At 42.3% G+C, this 23,607-nt stretch overlaps 2 protein-coding genes across 2 annotated transcripts in view; both read left to right on the top strand.

The window, feature by feature from the left end:
* The window catches only part of ctbl1 (Beta-catenin-like protein 1), a 45,280-nt gene extending 34,468 nt beyond the window's left edge, over positions 1-10,812 (top strand). The window contains 3 exon segments of the mRNA NM_001140567.1: positions 6,398-6,535; positions 6,707-6,779; positions 10,477-10,812. Coding sequence (NP_001134039.1) covers positions 6,398-6,535; positions 6,707-6,779; positions 10,477-10,565 — 300 coding nt within the window. The 3' untranslated portion in view covers positions 10,566-10,812.
* Positions 10,813-13,637: 2,825 nt separating this feature from the next.
* The window catches only part of LOC106572359 (V-set and transmembrane domain-containing protein 2-like protein), a 48,562-nt gene continuing 38,592 nt past the window's right edge, over positions 13,638-23,607 (top strand). The window contains exon 1 of the mRNA XM_014146421.2: positions 13,638-13,996. Within this exon, the coding sequence (XP_014001896.1) occupies positions 13,879-13,996 (118 nt within the window). The 5' untranslated portion in view covers positions 13,638-13,878. The remainder of the gene's footprint in view (positions 13,997-23,607) is intronic.

Consider the following 23,607-nt stretch of genomic DNA (forward strand, 5'->3'; position numbering starts at 1 on the left):
ATGCTCTTTGAGAGCGAGTCCCTAATTCAAACAATAACAAAGTTGACACCCCACCTCTGTTTTGGCAAAAACCTGAAGGATGGGATCTGGAGAAATGTGACCACTCTCAAATTTATAGGCCGAGCTATGGATGCAATGGCTGACCGTCCATTCTATCAAAATTATAGTTTTAAGCCTGTTTTGAAGCTATACAGCGTTTGTTTACATTAACATGGTTTTTAACATTGTTGTAGGAACAAGCTTATATTTTGGGTTCTGATGGGGTATAGTTGAACTAAGCTCATGAGGCACTTAAAGTTCTATTCTTCAAGAATCAATTGGTAAACTCTGAGTGTATAAAACATTGGGAACACCTTCCTGCTGTTGAGTTGCACCCTTGATACACACGGGAAACTGTTGAGCGTGAAAAACCCAGCAGTGTTGCAGTTCTTGACACACTCAAACTGGTGTGCCTAGCTCCTACTACCATACCCGGTTCATAGGCACTTAAGTCTTTTGTCCATTCATCCTCTGAATGGCACACATACACAATCCATGTCTCAATTGTCTCAAGGCTTCTTTAACCTGTCTCCTCCCCTTTATCTACACGGATTTGAAGTGGATTTAACAAGTGACGTGAATAAGGGATCATAGCTTTCACCTGGATTTACCTGGTCAATCTGTCATGGAAACAGTAGAATTCCTTAGTGCGGTATTGAGAACCCAGAAAGGTCTGTTGTTTGCATTAAATTAAACTCATCTCATCTTCTATTTAATGGTTGTGTTAAGAAAGGCACTGTGAATTGGAATTAGTCCCCACGTTGTCGTCCGCCCCCCTCTCTCTCATGTCTTATTGCAAGGCAGGTAGGCAGAGGGAGGCAGACAGAAAGTGCAAAGTTGCTGTGAAATTGATTGGCGCTGACAAGTAATTACTGCTGCATCCCAGGGTTTCTGTTAGCCAGTAATAGCTAGCTTTTGGCAGTTTTTTATTTATTAGAGAAGCCAATAAATAAAATAGGCGCTTGCCAATTGTCCGGGAGAAGAAGAAAAAATCCTGTTTCGAAATAATGCTTTTTAGCCTCTTCATTGATGGAAATACATTTAACTGGTCATGCTTATCGGTCTATAGGTTAATTTAGTGGAATTTAATTGGCGTGTGTGTACAGTATATTTTGTTCAGTATCTTAATCACACGCGTACAACATACAGATACGGAACCTTTTGAGTGGAAAATCTGTCAGACAGCGCGAGAGCTGCTGCATCTCAAACAGCAAATGCGTAGGCAACAGAAGGCAGGCTTCATCAGCACGTCACACACCACTTTGCAATGAGCTGGAGGCAGTATGCATTTTCAAAACACATATTTGTTTGCAACCTGAACGCTTTACTACATATTATAAGGCATATGTTACCTTGCTTCAAAGTAGCCTAGCCAAAATCATACCATATCCGTGGAATTATTTTATATCAACTTTAATTGTCCAGTAGCCAAAGGCACAATCCTAGTCATATTAGCAGCTCATGTTAGTTGTTGCATATTAGAGCTCCCCTCTTTCTAAATATCTAATGGATATTTTCATCTCTGTCACATGAAACAGCTCCTGTGTGCGGTGTGCTTTTGACAATGTGGTTTTCCAGCTAATTGCATTATGGAACAAACTTTCATGCGTAGCCTACTGCATTAGGAGACCTGCTGTTTCCATGACATAGACTGACCAGGTGAAAGCTATGATCCCTTATTGGTGTCAATTGTTAAAACCACTTCAGTCAGTGTAGATGAAGGGGAGGAGGCAGGTTAAAGAAGGATTTTTAAGCCTTGAGACAATTGAGACATGGATTGTGTATGTGTGTCATTCAGAGGGTGAATGTGCAAGACAAAAGATTGAAGTGCATATGAACGAGGTATGGAAGAATGAATGGGGTAGTAGGTGCCAGGCGTATCGGTTTGAGTGTGTCAAGAAATGCAACGCTTCAGGGTTTTTCACGCTCAACAGTTTCCTGTGTGTATCAAGAATGGTCTCCCATCCAAAGGACATCCATCCAACTTGACAAAACTGTGGGAAGCATTGGAGTCAACATGGGCCAGCATCCCTGTGGAATGCTTTCGACACCTTGTAGAGTCCATGCCCCGACGAAATGAGCCTGTTCTGAAGCAAAAGGGTGGGGGTGCAACTCAATATTATGAAGGTGTTTCTAATGTTTTGTATATTTAATGTATAATCTGTCCAAGTGTCTGTTTGGAATAGGCTATTTCTTTCTTGACAAACTGACCAATAGAATAGGTAAAATGTTCAACTATGGGGGATAGTATATTGAAATAGGATAGTGATGGTGCTGTTCGTTACTCGTCTTGTTGGCTGAGGAAAAGTAAATGTGGTCAGTTGTTCTAACATCTTTAAAGTGCACAAGAAGGACCGCACATTGTTGCATCCTCGACTTGCATATTAATATGAATTAAAATAACCTAAATGTGGTTTCTGTCATTCTGAGCACCGTGGGTGAACGGCCTAATTAGGTTACACACACAATGCATATAGGTCCGGTACATTTTTCAAATGTCCAGTAAAATAAATGCTGCCGGTCAAATGTCAGGGGACACATTTTCCTAACAGAAACCCTGCTGCAGCCACTGTCGGGTTAGTCAGGTCTCTGCTGACTGCAGGCAGGGACCTAGGAGTAGTCGTAACTACCTCTAGCTCCTCTAGTAGTCAGCCACACTATCCTAATGATCAGATATAGATGTAGACATGCACACCCTGCACATTCGGCTTGCAAACTGCATTCATAACTGGGTGTTTCAATGCTGAAAGGATTTCAAAGGAGAAAGGATTTCAAAGGATCCAGAAATGCAACTTGCTTTCGCCTTCCCCCACCTTGCCTATAGCCTACCATACCTTTCTTCCAATTTAAGTGTACGTGGTTGGTTTTCAATGTATTGGCTATTTTTGCTCTTCTCTCCCTGCTTCCTGTCTTCCTCCCCTGACCTGCTCCTGCCTCATTAAGGGAATGGAGCTGTAGCTCAGACATCCATTACCTCATACTCTGTGTGCAGGAGGGCTCTGGCTGTGTGCTGAGGGATTGATGGGAGCTGGGTAGGGATCAGGCCTGAAAAGGTCCTATAGCTCTGACTCATCTCCCAACCAACTGCTGTGGTCTTATTGAGCCTTGTGATTGCTTAAAGTGTGTGTGTGTGTGTGTGTGTGTGTGTGTGTGTGTGTGTGTGTGTGTGTGTAGACAGCTATGTTTGTGTGTGGGTGGTTGCCTGTATTTCTGGGACTCTATTACCTAGGTTAGATCAAATTAGAGAAAAATGCCATTTGATTTCTGAAAAGCCTAAATCAGGGTTCCCCAACTGGCGACGCAGGCCCGTGACTTTATTTGGCCCCCCAAGTGTTTATTTGATTTGTTGGACATAAAAGACTGTAAAAACACCAGCAAACCAGCTCCGAGAGATTTTAATTTTGGAAATGTGTTCCAAAGTATTCCCCTGCATAATATGTTATTCTATACAAATCTAAGCAAGATTTAGAATTATTGTTTTAAATGGGGACGGTTTTCTATCAGGGATACCACTCTGGCCAATCAATCACGTCAAGTACCCAAGAGAAACCAAAACCAGCAGGACTGTTGAACTAGGTACCCGGAGTAGGATAAGATCACTGGGACCAGCTCTGGCTCTCAGATTTGCAGCACTGCAAAAAATTTAGCTGAAAAGGGTTGTGGTTACGAACATGGATCTGTCTACTTGTTTAGTCACAAACAAACTCCAGGATTTTAGTAGATCTTAACGCTAGTGGCTTATTAACCATCACTTTGTCAGATGTACAGGTAACTGCCAAAAATAAAGGAAACACTTGAGTAAATGAGGAATACAAAGTATATTGAAAGTAGGTGCTTCCACACCGGTGTTGTTCCTAAGTTAAAGGCCCAGTGCAGTTGAAAATGTGATTTGCCTGTGTTTTATATAGATTTCCACAGTATGAGGTTGGAATAATACTATGAAATTGTGAAAAGGATGATAATTCTGTTTGAAAAGACTGCCTCAAATGTCAGCCTGTTTTGGTGGGATGGAGTTTTGGCCTTCCTGGTGACATCACCAGGCAGTAAATTAGTTACCGTAAATTCCGGACTATAAGCCGCAACTTTTTCCCACGCTTTGAACCCCGCGGCTTAAACAATGACGCGGCTAATATATGGATTTTTTTCCGCTTTCAATAGTTTTTTTCTCCAAAAAAACACATTCTGTGACGTGCTCAGTTTTTTGGCGGCATGAAGCTTTCATTAGACCAATGAAATTGCCGAACGGGTTAAGGTCAAACAACTTTTTTGTTTACTGTTTAGATTAAATCGAGCTCTCTCAAACTTCCCATCATTCTGATTACGGTAATCATTTTGTCACCCTCATCATGGCAAAGACACGGAGAAATGCATATGATGCAGCTTTCAAGTTGAAGGAGATTGATCTGGCTGTTGGAAAAGGAAATAGAGCTGCTGCACGGGAGCTTGGTCTTAATGAGTCTGATAAGACGTTGGAAACAGCAGCGTGAGGAATTGACTCAGTGCAAAAAGACAACTAAAGCTTACTGCTAATTTTTTTTTTTTGTTACAAGCCGTGTTTCGTTAAAGCCTAAAAATGTATGAAATGTATGCATTCACTACTGTAAGTCGCTCTGGATAAGAGCGTCTGCTAAATGACTAAAATGTAAATGTTTTAGTGAAATATGATATCTGTTTGGGCTTCTTGCGGTCAATTTGCAGCCTACAAATGATTTGTAGTTACGTTCCGGCCCCTGACCATCCACTCCAGAAAGAAACCTAGTTGATGATCCCTGACCTAAATGGTCATCTGTGCGATTATCAAAAGGGAAAATCAGCATCTCACTCCTTCTTAGCAAGTTTTTCTCCCTTTACCTCAGCTACTCTTACACAACACAAGTGAAAGGATTCAGTAAGCCCTACAGAGTACAGACGGCTACAGTAAGCTCAAAGAAGGTGCTGACAAGGAAGTCACATTAATTCAGTCTTTGCATCCCACCAGAGGAAAAGCATGGAGCCAGCGTCCGTTCCATTTTGCTGTTGTCATATTAACACCTGCGCCGGAATAGGATGTGGAAAGGGAAAACAATAAGAATCTGTCCTTATTAACTTTCTCCTTGGCAGTTGGTTGTCAGACCTTTATGCCTTTAATTGAGTCATCCAGGCTTCCTTTGAAAATGTTTTCTCCACTCCAATAATTTACTGTGTAATGAGGACGGACTAACTGGTATGTTTGCTAGTCCCCTTGTCCCTAGGGTTTGCTATACATTAGCATATACAGCCATTTTTATCCACTGGGTCTGATGCAGTAGCAAGCCTGCATGAGAGGACCGCCTTGGAACAAGCAGGGTGTTTTGTTCTGAAAGCTGCACCAGCCTTCTCCCCAGAGGAAAAGTTTTCCTCCATTTCAAAGTTTTTTTAAAGATCGTTTTTTTTAATCATGGGCAGGCCTATTGTTTTGCTTCTAAACAAGCTAGAGTTGCACATTCTTGCAAGTTCCCAAAATAGTTATCTGGATTTATACTGTGAGAGACTAAAGATATTTTAAGATTAACGTCATACATTTTCCTAGTTTGAATGTGTCTTGATATGATTTATTTGAAGAGATGAAGCCCTTAAAAGTTGTAATGCTTTCAAATTCAAACCAACAGACAGACCGGCTTCAGTATTTGAATCTAAATGTCAAGCACACAGTATTACCCTTTGGCTCCTCATTTGAAGAGCAATTTGTTTTCATCACAAACACAAACCTCTTTAAAGGATCCTCTATTTGTTTGCGCATATATAGAGCGTCGATTTCATTATCCTGTTAGATGCCCTTTGTTCGTCTACTAAAGCACACTTTTGCTGCTGTGTGCATGCCATAAATATGACTCCCTCTCTAAGGGGTTCTGATGCCAGAATATCCATTGAAAGGAGATTTAGTCCAGAGGGAGGAGGCCAATGTCCAGCAGTGTGATTATATCCATTAAAGAATGCCAACTGTCATGTTCCCCACCTGGGCTGGAAGCAGGGTAAGGGCCAACATGCCCATCAGAGTTCTGTTGAAGTTCTTCACTGTCAAGTCATCATTGTTAGGAGTTAGGCACCACATGCTAGAAGCCCCTTCTCAGTCTGTTTCAATGGCTCAGAATGATGATTAATGTGGCCGTTGTGCATTGGCAGCCATACATTATTGGCATACGGACCGATTTGTTAAGATTGATAACTATGTAGGTGTGCATGCCAACAGAGCAGACCCTCTAGCCACTTAACTCTTTAATCAATTGATTTGCGGGTTGACATGATCAATAAAGAAATTGGATGTGCAAAGGTTGAGAAACAACACTTGAATTAATGATTCCTTCAATTTTTGTCCCTCCCTTTTGTGTGTGTGTGACAGGACATGGTTAAACGTGGTGAGATTCTGGATGATGTGATGGAGGATGAGTTCTACCTACGGAGGCTGGATGCTGGGCTGTTTGTCCTCCAGCTGCTCTGTTATATCATGGTGGAGATCAGCAACTCTGGGATATCCCAGGTAGGATGTCTGTATGCACAATGTATATGGAGATTCAGCTCCTGCTTCTGGTATCTTCTTAGCTAAACCTCTGAGTGAAATAGTGTAACTGTACGTCACAGTGTGCAGTCCGCTAGTGTTATCAGGGATTCAGTGAAAGTCATGACCCTGTCTTTCCTTTTTTCCTTTCAGCTGCAGCAGAGGGTGCATCAGATCCTCAACCTGAGGGGAGGCTCTGTCAAAGTGGTGCGGCACATCATGAGAGGTGAGAGTCCACCCTGCTAGAGGCAGAGAGACGAGCACTGCCATGGATCTACTCCAGAGCCATACAACACTAGTATATTTAACAGCCTCACTCTTTCCTTCTTCACCTAAAGGTCATAAATACATCTGTCCTCTCTGGTTTTAGTGGATATATTCATGTTATTGTATTTTCAGTTCTTTATTGACCTGTATGTCATTGTCAACTAATACCAGGAAGCTGTGGACTGCATGGCTCTTTCAGCCCTGGTGACATGTAGTGGTGTAAATGGAGCCATCCGTCATGTGTCACAGCTTGGACAGGGTAGCGAATGTCATGTTGATCTGCAGCACTAGCCCCTCATCCCCAGTCTCCTGTCCCTCGAGAGACACTTTATATTCATGCTCAGGTGTGTGTGTGTGTGTGTGTGTGTGTGTGTGTGTGTGTGTGTGTGTGTGTGTGTGTGTGTGTGTGTGTGTGTGTGTCACCCACAGAGTGGGATGCTCACTCCTGACCTCCCCAATTAAAAGGCTGACTCCTGCATTGGAAATGGCAGCATGAAAAGGTTAAATAGATGCAGCGAGGACGTCAATGGCTCTGAACTTAACCCTGATCTTTTGTAATGGAAAGAAAAGGGCTTTTTGGTGGAGGCTGTCTAGAGTGGCCCGTGATGATGACCGCTCATGATGACCAAATATATATGTTTTTATTGCTGCCTAATATCTCACACCGATTCTATGAATTAATACTTATGTAATCACTTTTATTGAATTATACACTAGGCCAGCATTTGCCAAACTCGGTCCTCAGGATCCCAAGAGGTGCACGTTTTGGTTTTGGTCCTAACACTGCACAGCTGAATCAAATGTTCAAAGCTTTAGGATTAGTTGACTGTCATGAATCTGCTGTGTAGTGCTTGGGGAAGAAACGAAACATGCACCCATTGGGGTCCCGGGGTCCCTAGGCATATTACATTCTGTCTGCTCCAGATGATGCAGGATATACAGTGCCTTCGGAAAGTATTCAGACCCCTTGACTTTTCCACATTTTGTTAGGTTACAGCTTTATTCTAAAATTGAATAAATAGTTTTTTCCCCTCATAAATCTACACACAATACCCCATAATGACAAAGCAAAAACATTATAAATATTTTTTGGTGCTAATGTATAAAAAAAATAAGTGAAATATCACATTTACAATATTACATTTAGTCCGGGCTCTGGCTTGGCCACTCAAGGACGTTGAGACTCCTGCGGCCTGATTAGTGGGGTGCTGCAGAGATGGTTGTCCTTCTGGAATGTTGTCCACAGAGGAACTCTAGAGCTCTGTCAGAGTGACCACCGGGTTCTTGGTCACGTCCCTGACCAAGGCTCTTCTACCCCGATTGCTCAATTTGGCCGGGCGGCCAGCTCTAGGAAGGGTCTTGGTGGTTCCAAACTTCTTCCATTTAAGAATGATGGCAGCCACTGTGTTTTTGGGGACCTTCAATGCTGCAGACATTTTTTGGTACCCTTCCCCAAATCTGTGTCTCAACACAATTCTGTCTCAGAGCTCTAAAGATAATTCCTTCAACCCCATGGCTTGGTTTTTGCTGTGACATGCACTGTCAACTAAGCGACCTTTATATAGGCAGGTGTGTGCCTTTTCAAATCATGTCCAACCAGTTGAATTTACCATAGGTGGACTCCAATTTGTAGAAACATCTCAAGGATGATCAATGGAAACAGGATGCACCTGAGCTCAATGTTGAGTCTCAAAGCAAAGGGTCTGAATACTTATGGTATTTCAGTTTTTAATTTTTTATACATTTTCAAAACATTTCTAAAAACCTGTTTGCTTTCTAATTGTGGAGTATTGTGTGTAGATTTCTGAGGATAAACAAAAATGTAACCAATTTTAGATTAAGGCTGTAATGTATTTTTTTGGGGGAAAAGTCAATGGGTCTGAATACTTTCCGAAGGCACTATGTCCAGGCCTCTATTGTCCAGCAGCCCCAGGGTCTGACTCGCTCCCACCGGATGGGGCTTTTTGGCCCTCAGCTCAGTGTGGGAGGTTCTGTGAAAGCAAGGTATCAATGAAACTGTGTTGGGGAATTAAGAATGTAGCTTTCTCAAGTTACCCAGCACCAGCTGTGGCCTCATAGACTAGCTCAGATCGACAGCTGCTCAGTAAAAGGGCCCAACCTGTGAAGTCTGTGTGGTGGACGGTGCCACCCAGAATCATAATGATCCCATGGTCATGTTGTGTGTGACTGCCATGTCCTCTGTCTTCCAGACTACTAACTACAGATTTACACTTGTTGTTCTTGGTGGAAATGTAGCATTGCAGTTATTCAGTGTCTTGACAAGCACTGCAGCAGTCTGCACTCCCTGTTATCTTCAGCTTGTAACCTCATCAGTGACACATCAGAGGTGACACATCAGAGGTGACAGTTGAAAGATTCAGCAGTCATTCATTTTCTAAGGTTTCTCCATTCTGCAAGAGATCCTTGGATGATTAACCTACTTGTCGACAGTGAGACTTGCACGAAAATGAAGTGCGACATTTGCGACCGAGCAGGAAGCCCTAGTTGGTGACCCGGCAAATGGTAGCAGCGTTTTTCACGCCATATTCCCCTCAGCCTGGTTGCCGCGGTGACAGGTGGAGTGCCTCAGAATGCCAGCCAGTGGTTCTGGAGAGTGAGTCTGTCTTCTTGAGGCTAATTCCAGGGGATGTTGGGATTGTGTGGGTGACTTAAGGAACCCTGCTGGCTCACACACACATTTGGGCTGAATAAGCAAGGTACTATGTAGACTGTTGGACTTCAATAAACAATTTGTAATCCTTTTTTTGTTACTGCTTGACACCACTGTGTATAGTGTTGAATTTCTGCTCATGGTCGTGGCTGTGGACAGTGACACTCATGAGGAGATTAGTCTTCTCTGTGTGCAGACTTTTTGTTATTCACCCCAGAATTTTATTGGAGGCATGTTTTTCCTCTTGCCCCAGGCCATTGTCAGAAAAACGAATTTATTCTTTATTTTCTGGCATTTTAAAATAACGTTTTTTTGGGCAATCCTCAAGGTCCCAGGGCTTAACTGGCAATCCTGCAAGTGGGAGCTACCTGCTCTCGGCCTCTGCAAACTCTCCTTCACATTACTCACAAATAGACTGCTGCTTTGAGGCTACGCCTGTGTGACGGGATTTCCACAGCGAGTTTGCCTTAGTCAGAGAAGTGTCTAGTGTAGTGTGAGTTGGCAGGGAACATAGGCTGAAGTTATGTACCCCTGAGAGACAAGGTGTAAGTCAGGGGTTATAGCAATAAACATTCAGTGTACTGCACTGATAACACTGGATCGACAGGCTAGAACATCGGGTTGGAGATTTTTTTTACTGAAACTAAGGCATACCACCAATTATTTTTCTAGGTTTCCAGACTGCAGCCTTTTCCAAATCTCTCCTTTTGTAGTCTGGTCTTGGTACTAAACCCTGGGTTATTTTACTCACGTATGGAGAACTGAGTGTGTGGTCTGTGTTCACGCACGAATGCTGGGGTTGGATGTGAGAGATAGGAAAAGAGTGGGAGTTGTCATTGTAATTCAGGAACATCCTCATAGGGTTGAATTCCCTTGATGTGTGTGGATTACAGGATCCATGCCCATGGAGAGGTTTGATTAAAAAGAAGACTGCATGAAGAGCTCATAGTCAGCCAAACTCAACTTGGGGGTGTGTCTTTTTCAGAGTATGCTGAAAACATTGGTGACGGGAAGAGTGAGGAGTTCAAAGAGAGCGAGCAGAAGAGGATCATGGACCTGCTGGAGAACTTCTAACCCTAACCAACCCCTGGGGGGTGTGACCTGACCAGCGGTCAGAGCTTCGACATGGACGGGGGGTCCCCACACACTCAGACAGAGAAGGTGTATTGATTGCTCTCTCTGTGCTGGAACGTGATAAACCATAGTGACTCAAAATATATTAACAAAGATACGCAGTCTTAAGCTGCAACTATTTCAGACTCACATGTTTGTGGTGTTTGTTTTGATTTGTGTATTTTATAATAAACATTTGGTAATAAAATCCTATCTGGATAAGATGGTTTTTTTTGTGAAAACAAAACCCTCATTTCAGTTATTATTTTGAGATAAAGACATAAGTTATAAGGTAGAAAGATTTCTGTTACATAGTTTTTTGGGCAGATGAATTACATGGCATTCCAACTTTTGTTACTGTTGATGGGGTTGTATTTGCAAAAAGCGAGGTTGAGGAAAGACCAGTGTAAGCCAGGGGCATGATGACCATACAACCTGAAAAGATACCATCCACTCCACTCTCAGGCCTTTTGCCATCAACTGGTAAGACTAGAATGGTATTTATATTTCAAGAATACACATGTAATGTTTCTAAACATGGCATTTGCTATATCTCCACTTCAAGGGAGAATGATGTCTGAATATATGCCTCTTCTACACAGAAGGACTGCCGCAGTTGGGTTGGGAAGTCACAAGGGGACATATCCAGCACATAGAGTGGTAATGTGGTCTGATGCCTGGGATTCCCATGATGGCATAAATGCCCCGGTATCATACTGCACCATGTCTTTTTATATTATTTCCCAGGGAATCCCAGTGGAATAGGCCGGGTTGGCTTTGTTCGCACATCTTATTAAAAAAACAAAAGTAACATTTTTGGTTTAAAATAGAAATGAAATGTGCTTGGAAAACATTCCTATATGTGGGCTCTGTGGTTTGATCATGTGCAAATGTGTGAAAATCCTGGTCAACCCACACTATCTTGTCTGCACTGTCCTTGGGAGAGTAATGCGGGATTTCATGCAATTTTGACGTTATTGATGGAAGCAGAATAGCTAAGCACACACAGCTACATTAACAACAGACCATTCTCTCTCTCAAATTCAAGGCTTGCAGAGCCTTTTCATACAAAACATCTCCCTCCTGGCTAATGTGTTTCAGAAAATTATTATGCTTATTCTTCAATAGTACAGCTTTCTGTCCCATGTCTTTGTTTATTCTTCAGTGCTTATGCCCCATGCTCCCCTAATGCCACTTTACTCAGCATAGATGTTTCACATTAAAAAAAATCTGTTTTAGAAATGGAATGCTTCATATTGCTCACAGCTGTTCAGTCTAATGCTCTGCTGGTGCAATAGGTCATGGATTTCCAAGATCTCCCAACACTTTTCACACTCAATTACTGCCATCTCCCTGGTAACTAGAATCTTAAAGTAGTTCTAATAAATCCTGTTTGTGTGTGTGATGCATTAGAAGAGGCCATATGTGATCAGGGGTGTCATATGAGGTAGTGCATTTTTATTGATGCTCTCTTTGCCACAGCATCAAACTTAACATGCAAACGAGAGCGAGCCACCGGCCCAGGCTCACACAGAGACTCAAGGACATCACCATAGTGATGCTTGTCAAGAGCATGTGGGAGCAATCTTGCCGTGCCAATCACTCATGTCTCCGGTTGCTGTGGCGTCGTCACGATGGGGAGGAGGCATAGGAGGCCATTCTCCAACAGCGTAACAGCTGCTCTAATATTGCTTATAACGAGAGAATGGTCATTTGCATATTGTATTGTCAGGAACACACCCTATGTATCTCTTATCAGTGATTATGACGCCACCGTGTTAACAGTTGCTGTACAGCATTTTCACAGCTGAGAGGAGGTAGAATAATTGTGTTTTACAAGTGATTGAATAGAACTGTGCTGTGATTTTGTCCCTGCTTCCTTACAGTGTACATGGTGGGAAGACAAACTGTATCTTGAATGCTATTTAATAATTGGGTTCTGGTGGAAGATTCAATGTAAGACCCTTAAATCATTACACTTTTCATGGTAAAGGAGCTATCTCATGGAATGGACACCGTGAATTACCATTATTAACCACATGATCTTTAGTTAAATTCTGTAGCAGTGTTCTTCAACCCTGGTTTACAGATTCTTGTTCTAGACCGTTTGCCTTGAATGGCTATTAAAACAAAAATAACACTATCTCTGAACATGATAAGACATTAAAGTTAGTTAATGAGAAGGAATACATGTTCAATGTTCCTGGCTGCAACATAGAATATTTACATAGTGTGTTACTTATTATATTTCTATGGAGAAGACAATTGAAGCAATTCCATTCCCAATGGTGCTGTGCTATCCCGTAGTCTGTTCACTGTATGTGCTGTGTGCAGCTGCATTCGGGGTGCAGGGCTCATCCTGTTCATTTGGCGCTGTTCATTTGGTGCTGTCCGTCGTGCTGAAATGGCATTGATGCCTTTGTGTGCTTTTACGACCAAACCGGAGACAATAGCATATGTTAGGCTTGACGAGCAGGAAAATATTTCCTCTCAAAGCTATAAATTGTCCGCGGTATACCTCTTTCTCAAATTCCATATTAACTGTCATGCGGAGCTGCCTACATTAACTATGATTGAGTTTTGCGGCGCATGGAATGTTTGCTGATAGCAAAGCAGTGATAGGATGTTTCTGTCACTCGCTTTAGGGGGATCATATGGGCGCAATACCACACAGCATGCAGTCAGACCTGCAAAACCTATATACACCAGTCATAACATTATTTATTTTTGAATCGCATTAAAACTTGCAGTCGAATTGAGATGAGCAACATGTCGCTGATGAAGGCAAAAACATGAATTAATCGTCCACCTGTTGATATCCAACAGGGTTAATTGACCAAGTACTTTTGTTGCATTAATTGTCATAATTTGTATTTCGCTTTGCATCCTGTGTCTTTATGCTTATGCAGTTCAGACGGATAGTTTGTCAATGATGGATGGTTCTACAGCTCTAAGAATTACAGTCTTGTAAAAGTTTATTCAATAAATCACTCGCTCAGATCATTCCGTCTAATTGATATTCCCCATTGCAAGCCGAGGCACTCCCCTTTTTGTGTGAAGGAAAATCTCCCTCAGTCGCATCCAAAGCCGACCAAGCTGAAGAGACAGATCAGCGACTTGAACTAGCGGGCGGCTGCACCAACACACCGCTTCATATCAGCGACCTGTGCTTTAGTCTCAAACCGTTACAACACGTTAACTGGATTTTATTTTGAAACTTACTACACCTAATGTGAGAGAGTGGCAAAGAATACTGGAATCTCAGACAAAAGAGATGGGAGCCTTTGGGGTGATAGTAGGGACTTTACATTACATGGGACTCTACATCCAACTTACTGCCTCCACAAGGCAAGGTGGACACGCAGAGTTAGTGAACCACATCTCCGGGAACGGTATGTTTCTGCCCTCTAATGTTTTATTTGGTTCAACTGTAATGATATGAGTGAGCAAAATTCAGAAAGGAAACCGTAAACACTAAGAAGATGCTGCTGGTATAGAGAGAGGGAGTGTGTTCAGAGTGGAGGCAAGTGATGCCAAGCTGTTTTTCTTCATCAGGAAACACCTGAGGTAGAAGGATGAGCTATGTATTTTCTACATTAATATCAGTTAAGCGCCGGGTTAATTCATGTTCTATATATGCACAGTTATTGAACTACATTTTTTTTATGGTCAAATCTACATAGCCTACCGTTTTCTATCAAATAATAGTTCATACTTAGTACACTGACAATGCTCATGGCAGTACAAAAGTGGAAGCAGAAATACACTGTATCTACAAAAGTATGTGGACACCCCAAATTAGTGGATTCGGCTATTTCAGCCACACCCGTTGCTGACATGCATAAAATCGAGCACACGGCCATGCAATCTCCATAGACAAACAGCCGCACCCAAGCCTAAGGTCACCATGCGAAATGCCAAGTATCGGCTGGAGTGGTGTAAAGCTTGCTGCCTTTGGACTCTGGAGCAGTGGAAACACTTTCTCTGGAGTGATGAATCACGCTTCAAACTTAAGTTTGGTGGAGGAGGCCCCTTTGTTCATTCCAGTGAGGGAAATCTTAACGCTACAGCGTACAATGTCATTCTAGACGATTCTGTGCTTCTAACTTTGTGGCAACAGTTTGGGGAAGGCCCTTTCCTGTTTCATCATGACGATGCCCCCGTGCACAAAGCGAGGTCGGTGTAGAAGAACTTAACTGGCCTGCACAGAGCCCTGACCTCAACCCCATCGAACACCTTTGGGATGAATTAGAAGGCCAACTGTGAGCCAGGCCTAAACGTCCAACATCAGTGCCCGACCTCACTAATGCTCTTGTGGCTGAATGGAAGCAAGTCCCCGCAACAATGTTCCAACATCTAGTGGAAAGACTTCCCAGAAGAGTGGAGTCTGTTATAGCAGCAAAGGGGGGACCAACTCCATATTAATAACCATGATTTTGGAATGTTTGACGACCAGGTGTCCACATACTTTTGGTCATGTAGTGTATTATGATGAATATACTGCTGGTGCAGTAACTCTATATTGAGCATTAAATAAAATGTATCCAATACATAAACAATTCATTTTATAAAGAAATGCATGGCTACATTCAATAAATCGTTTTTTTTTTAAGGAATATTATAATATTCATATGAAACAACTGTATTAAGTCTATTAAAAAAATGTGTGTGAAAGTTTTCTATTTGTTTCAACTAAACGATGTCAGCTTTGTTACTTTGATCTTGGCCTCATAATTAAATAGTTACAACAATATAATTATCAGCTTATGAAAATTTGCCTAACTGTTGAAAGAACTGCTGCAGGTGGTAGTTATAATAATACATCAAGCCTATATTCTGGCACAATACTCAACTTTTCAGAATTGAGTGGATAACAAGGGACATTTGAACATTGGGTAATCTAATAATAAGCTACAATGGTCAAAAGACTTAGCTGGAGGGCAAAAACATCTGTGCTGAAGACTCATACTCTGATGATGCACCAACACTGTGTCTGGCTTCCTCTTGTCTATTTTACAATTGCATCATTCAGCTAAATGTGTATTGTCTGGCTTCATCATCTTGTGTTTGGGATCCCAACTGCTTGGCTGTCAGCTCAGCAGATGTGTGGGCAGACGTTTGGCATGGGTAGAAAAATGCACTGTCGAGAAGAGAAGATTGCGTGTGGTGCTAAGTGCCTACATGCCCTTGAGCAAGATACTGATGATCCCCTATAACAAAGTGAACATCAGAGTCTTACTTCTGCCAAATCTTCTTCTACCATCACCATTGTGCCCACTGGTATTACTAGCAGATACTAGTATGATAACATGCATGGTATCATTTCTCTGATTCGGGTTGTTTGATCAGTGACAGAAGTGAGATCCCTCTGATGACTCATTAACTTTTAATCTAAGGAAAAGCAGAGGGAGGAGAACTGCCTGATGTTATTCCACCATGGAATATGTTGCCCTGGTAAAACTCATCATCGGGTAAACCAGTTTAAAAACGGGAAGCATCTTGGTGTCCAAAATGAATGTGTAGAAAAAATGTTGAGCCCCTCATCAGGGTGTGAGCAGCTCATTACCTGCTCCTCCAGGGTGTGTGGGTCAACCTCTGGCCAGTGGGCTGGACCCAGACAAACCAGGCTGACAAACAGGTCACACTGTTAGACAGCCAGCTGTGTCCATCCACAGCTTGCCAACACCTCTACAGGTGCATGATTCTCCCACTGCCTCTTACCTAAAGGTGACAGGGACTTAGCATAAAGCAGGGGCGGGGCACACTAGACCTGGAGGGCTCCAAGGTGGGTTAAGTATTATAGTGTCCCTGCTGTTGACAGAGAGTCAGTTAGAATTTCCCAAAGCCGAAAATCAGATAGTGAAAGTAAAAATATTTGTCATTCACTACAGATGTTCTGAATTATGCAGTCTGCATCACCAACTGTTTTGGTTGTTACTTTTCAATTAAATCCTAATTTAGGCCAGGAATATCCAGAGGGGGTTTTATCTAACCAATCAATGACATTAATCAATTAAGTGCTAAAGAGGAAAGAAAACAACCACATAGAGACTGAGATACTGAGAGCCAACAGTGTATACAGATCATGAATATAACAGTAATATTATTTCAACCCAATAGGCCATTGAATAAATGGAATTTCCTCTTCAACAATAGTTAGGGCTGCTATAAAACAAACAAACAGCCACCAAATGTCTATGTCCTCTCTCTGCTCTTTGCTCTAGCCCTCAACTAACTTCTGCTTTAGCCTCAGCAGTTTGTGTTGACTATTCATTAGCCAGGCTCACGCTGAGAAGGAGAGGCTGACAGGCTGGTCTCTGACCTGCTCTCAGCGGTGGGGCCCTGGCTGGACTGAGCTGGGCTGGCATCAACACTTCTCCTCTCCCTGCCAGGCCCAGCCAGGATGAATCCTCCTGGGACAGATGTCCCTCTGCTGGGAAGGGGACTGAGGCCACAGCCTGACCAGGTTACCCTGAGACCAGGCTGTATAAGCTGCTCTGAATGGCACACCTCCTATCCGCTCTGTTCTTTCAGTGGGAGGATATATATTAGACATTTAGATGTAAAGTAATTAAACAACAACAACAAAAAACAACTGCGTTGCGTGTGTATTTTGAGGGCCTTATATGAAGCGAACCATTGAACTCTTTTTGGTTCTATATAGCCTACCACTATTTATCCTACAGTAGCAGTGGGTTGACCATAATGTCCAGCAGCATAAGGAGAACAAAGTACTTGAATGAGCAGGGCCCCTATTACAGTCTTCCTGATACAACCATTTCTCTCTTTCTCCTTTTCCCTTTCCTCTCTCTCCAGATTGCCCACTTCAAACACAGCCCAGTACAAACTGTAGGGTCAGCCAACAGTCATTCAATGTGTTTTCTCTCTGAGTATTCAGTTCGGATGGTTATTGTGGAGTGTAAGCGCCTCAAAGTGAACAGATATTTTCCTCGTCATTTCCCTTTCATGTCCTTATGTCTCTGGCCAAACATATCCCCAGAGCACTTTGGAGAAGAAACTATTTGCCTTTCAACTGGCGATACAGAGTCAGAGAATCTCTCTCATGTCCCTTTCATGCCAGTGTCTCTGGGAGTCACCAATTCCCTGGCTCTCCCCACAGGGAGCAGAACCATATTTCCTCCATATTTCCTCCATATTTCCTCCAGCCTTGATAATAAGAGGAGTGGATGGAGGGAACTTTCTGGGCTCTGGTTGGAAGAGTGAGCAATCTTGTCTCACATTAAACACATGACTGCTGTGGTGGCCATTGCAGACCTCCTGGGGAGGGCTTGGCTGGGCTCATCTGTTGGCTGTCAGCATGAGGAGTGGAGTCATGTTGATTTGCTTTAGTGGAGTCCAGCTGATATTTACTTCTCCAAATAGCTTGCTTACCCCTATGGGTGTCCCAAAACAAACCGACGAAGACAGCAGCTTGACTTAATTTCTGAAGTATAATACCTCTTTGTTTATATGGACAAGCCACACGTAAAAATAATAATATATATATATACAGTTGAAGTCGGAAGTTTACATACACTTAGGTTGGAGTCATTAAAACTCGTTTTTCAACCACTCCACAAATTTCTTGTTAACAAACTATACTTTTGGCAATTTGGTTAGGATATCTGCTTTGTGCATGACACAAGTAATTTTTCCAACAATTGTTTACAGACAGGTTATTTCACTGAAAATTCACTGTATCACAATTCCAGTGGGTCAGAAGTTTACACACACTCAGTTGACTGTGCCTTTAAACAGCTTGGAAAATTCCAGAAAATTATGTCATGGCTATAGAAGCTTCTGATTGGCGAATTGACATCATTTGAGTCAATTGGAGATATACCTGTGGATGTATTTCAAGGCCTACCTTCAAACTCAGTGCCTCTTTGCTTGACATCATGGGAAAATCAAAAGAAATCAGCCAAGACCTCAGAAAAAAATGTGTATACCTCCACAAGTCTGGTTCATCCTTGGGAGCAATTTCCAAACGCCTGAAGGTACCACATTCATCTGTACAAACAATAGTACGCAAGTATAAACACCATGGGACCACGCAGCCGTCATACCGCTCAGGAAGGAGACGCCTTCTGTCTCCTAGAGATGAACGTACTTTGGTGCGGAAAGAGCAAATCAATCCCAGAACAACAGCAAAGGACCTTGTGAAGATGCTGGAGGAAACAGGTACAAAAGTATCCATATCCACAGTAAAATGAGTCCTATATCGACATCACCTGAAATGCTGCTCAGCAAGGAAGAAGCCACTGCTCTAAAACCGCCATAAAAAAGCCAGACTACGGTTTGCAATTGCACATGGGGACAAATATCGTACATTTGGGAGAAATGTCCTCTGGTCTGATGAAACAAAAATAGAACTGTTTGGCCATAATGACCATCGTTATGTTTGGAGGAAAAAGGGGGACGCTTGCAAGCCGAAGAACACCATCCCAACCGTGAAGCACGGGGGTGCCAGCATCATGTTGTGGGGGTGAATTGCTGCAGGAGGGACTGGTGCACTTCACAAAATAGATGGCATCATGAGGGAGGAAAATTATGTGGATATATTGAAGCAACATCTCAAGACATCAGTCAGGAAGTTAAAGCTTGGTCGCAAATGGGTTTCCAAATGGACAATGACCCCAAGCATACTTCCAAAGTTGTGGCAAAATGGCTTAAGGACAACAAAGTCAAGGTATTGGAGTGGCCATCACAAAGCCCTGACCTCAATCCTATAGAAAATGTGTGGGCAGAACTGAAAAAGTGTGTGTGAGCAAGGAGGCCTACAAACCTGACTCAGTTACACCAGGTCTGTCAGGAGGAATGGGCCAAAATTCACCCAACTTATTGTGGGAAGGCTGCCCGAAACGTTTGACCCAAGTTAAGTAATTTAAAGGCAATGCTACCAAATACTATTTGAGGGTATGTAAACTTCTGACCCACTGGGAATGTGATGAAAGAAATAAAAGCTGAAATAAATCATTCTCTCTACTATTATTCTGACATTTCACATTCTTAAAATAAAGTGGTGATCCTAACTGACCTAAGAAAGGGAATTTTTACTAGGATTAAATGTCGGGAATTGTGAAAAACTGAGTTTAAATGTATTTGGTTAAGGTGTATGTAAACTTCCGACTTCAACTGTATGTATATATATATATAGTGTGTGTTTTTTGAGTGTGATAAATAGCTTTTATAAGGTCTGAAGCTCTTCCTTTTTAAGTATAATATCTCTTTGTTTGTAAGGACAAGCCACACATAAAATGTATTTTTTTGTGTGATAAATAGCTTTTATAAGGTCTGAAGCTCTTCCTTTTTTGTCAGTATTAGGTCTGAAGTCATCATTAAATAACAGTAATATGCACTGAGTTGGACACTTCACCATCATGGAAACTACTTTGCCCACTTGATGATTCATAGGTTTTGACATCAGTATCACATGGCTGATGGGCACCAACAAATTATTACTCCCATTATCAGCATTAGACAACATTCAAGGGTTTGAAGAAAAACACATTGAGATGGATTTGGGTCATATCAGTACAAACAATATAGATCCATATTCATGTAACTGCTTTGCAATAGGCTTACAGTATGTAGCTATTGAAAATATGTAGGCTAGTTTCCAGTATTATTCAGTCTGGTAGCCTACACATTGGTGTTAAAAAACAATGTTATTATGGTGGAAATACAACGTTAACCATTCACCATGTTCCCATACATCATATCAGAGGCCTGGCTCAATTAGAAGGCCGGCCTGGGGCCATGTTGAGACCGGGACATCCATTATAATGTCTCTATTTCTGTGAAGTGACCAGCCCTAATTATGCTGCTGTGGAGCGGCTGGTTCATGCACAGTGGGTGAATGGAGACCCAGCAGCACTGTTCAATCATCTCATTCTGGGAGTGGACTGACTCACCCAGAGGGGGAGATGGAAATGTTTCTGTTTCTCTGTGGATTTACAATGTGTCTCATGGTGTTATGATATTTTCATAGTTTTAATGATCTACAAGGCTGTATTTTACACAACAAGAGCAGATAAACGTGTAGAAACGTTGGAATAACTGGGAGCAGTTTAGTAGGACAGGCTATTTGATGACCAAGCATTAATACAGGGAATTGATATCTGCACGCATGTTGCATGTTATTCACAGCATCATTTGAATCCCAACCAGTAGTGTTATTTCTGCTGCCTGCCAGCGATGCAGAGCTCCTGTCTTTCATATTCTGTGTGTTTGTCTTTCACCAGTCCCTCTAATTGCTGTCAGAAACCTTTGAGGGGCTACTTGGTATTTCAAAAGGCTGCTGGGCTGGATGGCATGCACCTATCAGTAATGTAGAATGGTAAATTACATTTTTTGGTGGTTTTGTATTGCTTGACTGCACACACCTCCTGCAGCTCAGAGCTAATGCCAGCCTCACATCTCCTTTCGGCAGGGGTGCTGTCTCTATCCAGTTACTTTGTTATTAGATGGGTGCTTTAGCCAAGGACAGACCGTATCATAATGATATGTTCATTACACCAAATAGGGCTTTTGCTACATGTAATTAGATCGCCATCTGGCTATCATATCATACACAATTATACAATACCATGACATTAAGGCATATTTTATGCTTGTGGGATATTTGTCATTCTAAACCAGGGAAACAGATGAGCATCTATCATCTGAAACAAATCAACATTTCCCTATGCATCTCTAGTCTGTGAGATCCATAAACCCCCGTCTGACTAGCTGTGGGGTCTTGGGGAGGTGCTAAGAGGTTTTATAGGGTTTTTAAAGTAGACTCCATAGACATCTCTGTGTCTGCCATAACCAGCAGAGGCACCTGCTCCCCCTCAGCAAGACAAGCTGTGACAGGTGCAAAGCTGTCCTGTGCCAGTGGTAAAGTTCACGTTTGTCTTGGACTGTCAGACTGGAAAACAACCTGACAGCTCCTCAAGGGAATAAGCTGGAGCAGAGGGAGAGGGGGAGGGAGGGGAGAGAGATGTTGGTGTGATATTAAAAGATAATGACCATAGGGTTACTTGGTGCAGTGACACACAAGTTTAGATTCATGTAGGCTTATTTGAAGTGCAGTGCACTGCTGTGATGAGCAGTTTATAGCTAGCTGATCCCCCCCCCCCCCAGATGTTAGATGTGATTGAACTTGTCATCACTTTAGCTGGTCAGGCTTTTTCATCACTGGAGGACAATGTTTAGAAGGAAAATACATCTAGCTACAAGATATTATACATCCTGCTGCAGATAAATTATTATCAGGACGTCATACTCACCCTCTCAAGATGTCTGGGGACTTTTCTGCAGACGTTTGATGTGTTTCGGCCTATCAAATGTGACAGTTTTCATGGCTGTTATTCTTTTTAATATGGCACGTCAAACACATCGCTGCGCTCTCTCTACAGCCACACTGTCAAAGGCTCCACTGATGTGGCACCGAGAGAGACACTTGAAAAGCTGGATGGTGTTCTGTGCTTTTCAAGGACAGAGAGAAAGTCTCTGTCTCAGAGTTAGCAGAAGTGTTTTATTTTAAATGGATGGAATGAAAAAGTAGGACAGGTGTCTATTATTTATCTGGCTTTCTGTTCTTGTGAAGGATATTGACTGGTATTCTGCAGTCATTAAATAGGCTAGCTCATCAAGGATGGAGCTCATGGTATGCTTGGACTGAGTATAAGAATAACAGTTAAATGTAAAAAGAAAATCCAGGTATTAACTGTACTTTTAAGTCATGTTTATAATCATGTTGAAAATGTGCAACAAAAATACACATTTAACAAAATCTCTCCCTATCTTGTTTTTACCTTTCGGAAACAGCAAATCACTGTTTGCTATTGTACTAGATAACCTGGAATGTTCCAACAAGACTTTCCTGTCTATATAGGACTTATGACTCCGTATCTGCAGTGCGCCAGCTTGCTCCTGTCTGATTCCATTCATTTTAGATGAGCTCTAAACATAAGCAGTGCGCTACATCATTCATCAAAGTCACCACAAATGGATGGAGAAGAAAAATAGAGAGCTGTTTTGTTGAATCCCCTTGACTACATGTTATCCAAGAAGGCCGTTTATTTCTTATTTTTGGTGTCAGGCCACCCAATGAGAATCCCTTTGGGAACGGAGGAGAAGCAGATTTAGGTGGAGGTGAATTTCAGCAACACTGTCGGGTACACATTCAGCTCCTCTCCTCCTCTCCTGACCCTGGCTGGCTCTCTGAACTGTCAGCTCCCCTCTCTGTCTCAGCTGCTGGAGAGAGACACTCCTGGGTGCATTAGGAGGGCGAGGAGATTAGATACCAAATGCTGATATCTCTCGTAGCGCTGCATCACACCATTTGTATCTGGCCCCAGAGACCTGGCTTGGCTGGCTGCTGGCTCGCTAGCTGGCTGGGGAGATTTAAAGAGGATGCGCAAGAGGATGTTCATTTTGGTTTTCATTTTCATTTTTAGTTTTCATAAGACGTCAGTGGATTTCACAACTTTAACTAGCTGTGTAGGCTGTTGTGTGTGGATGTATTGTTATAAGTGCTTTTTGAATCCATGTGTACTGAGTCCTGATAGAGCTTCTGGATGCCTTCCCTAGGCACTACTGTTGTGATTATTGATTGTCCTATCTCTGAGGTGAGGTATTTGCCTCTGAATTCATTGACTGTTGTGGGGAGGCTATTTAATTGCTCTCCTCCGTGACGGCTGAAACACAGTTGGAACTGTACCATGGGGGAGACACGACTTGCATATGTCAATGGACTCAAAAGCCCCCAGAGCCCTACATGTCTCAAAGCATACCGCTTATTGTTATGCAGGCAGCACAGCATGGGGCTCAGTGTGTGTCTGTCATGTGATAATTTTTTTATACTACCTATATTCATCCCATTCATTTGTGTTTAGCCAAGTTGAAAATGCTTTGTATTTTTCTGTCCTTTTAGCTCAGACATTCCATGAAACAGTGACAAAGTATTTAACATATTCTCACATTGGATCATTTTAGCAGTGTTGGTTTTTAATCC

This window comes from Salmo salar, chromosome ssa15, assembly GCF_905237065.1.
Source record: "Salmo salar chromosome ssa15, Ssal_v3.1, whole genome shotgun sequence".
Taxonomy (NCBI): Eukaryota; Metazoa; Chordata; class Actinopteri; order Salmoniformes; family Salmonidae; genus Salmo; species Salmo salar.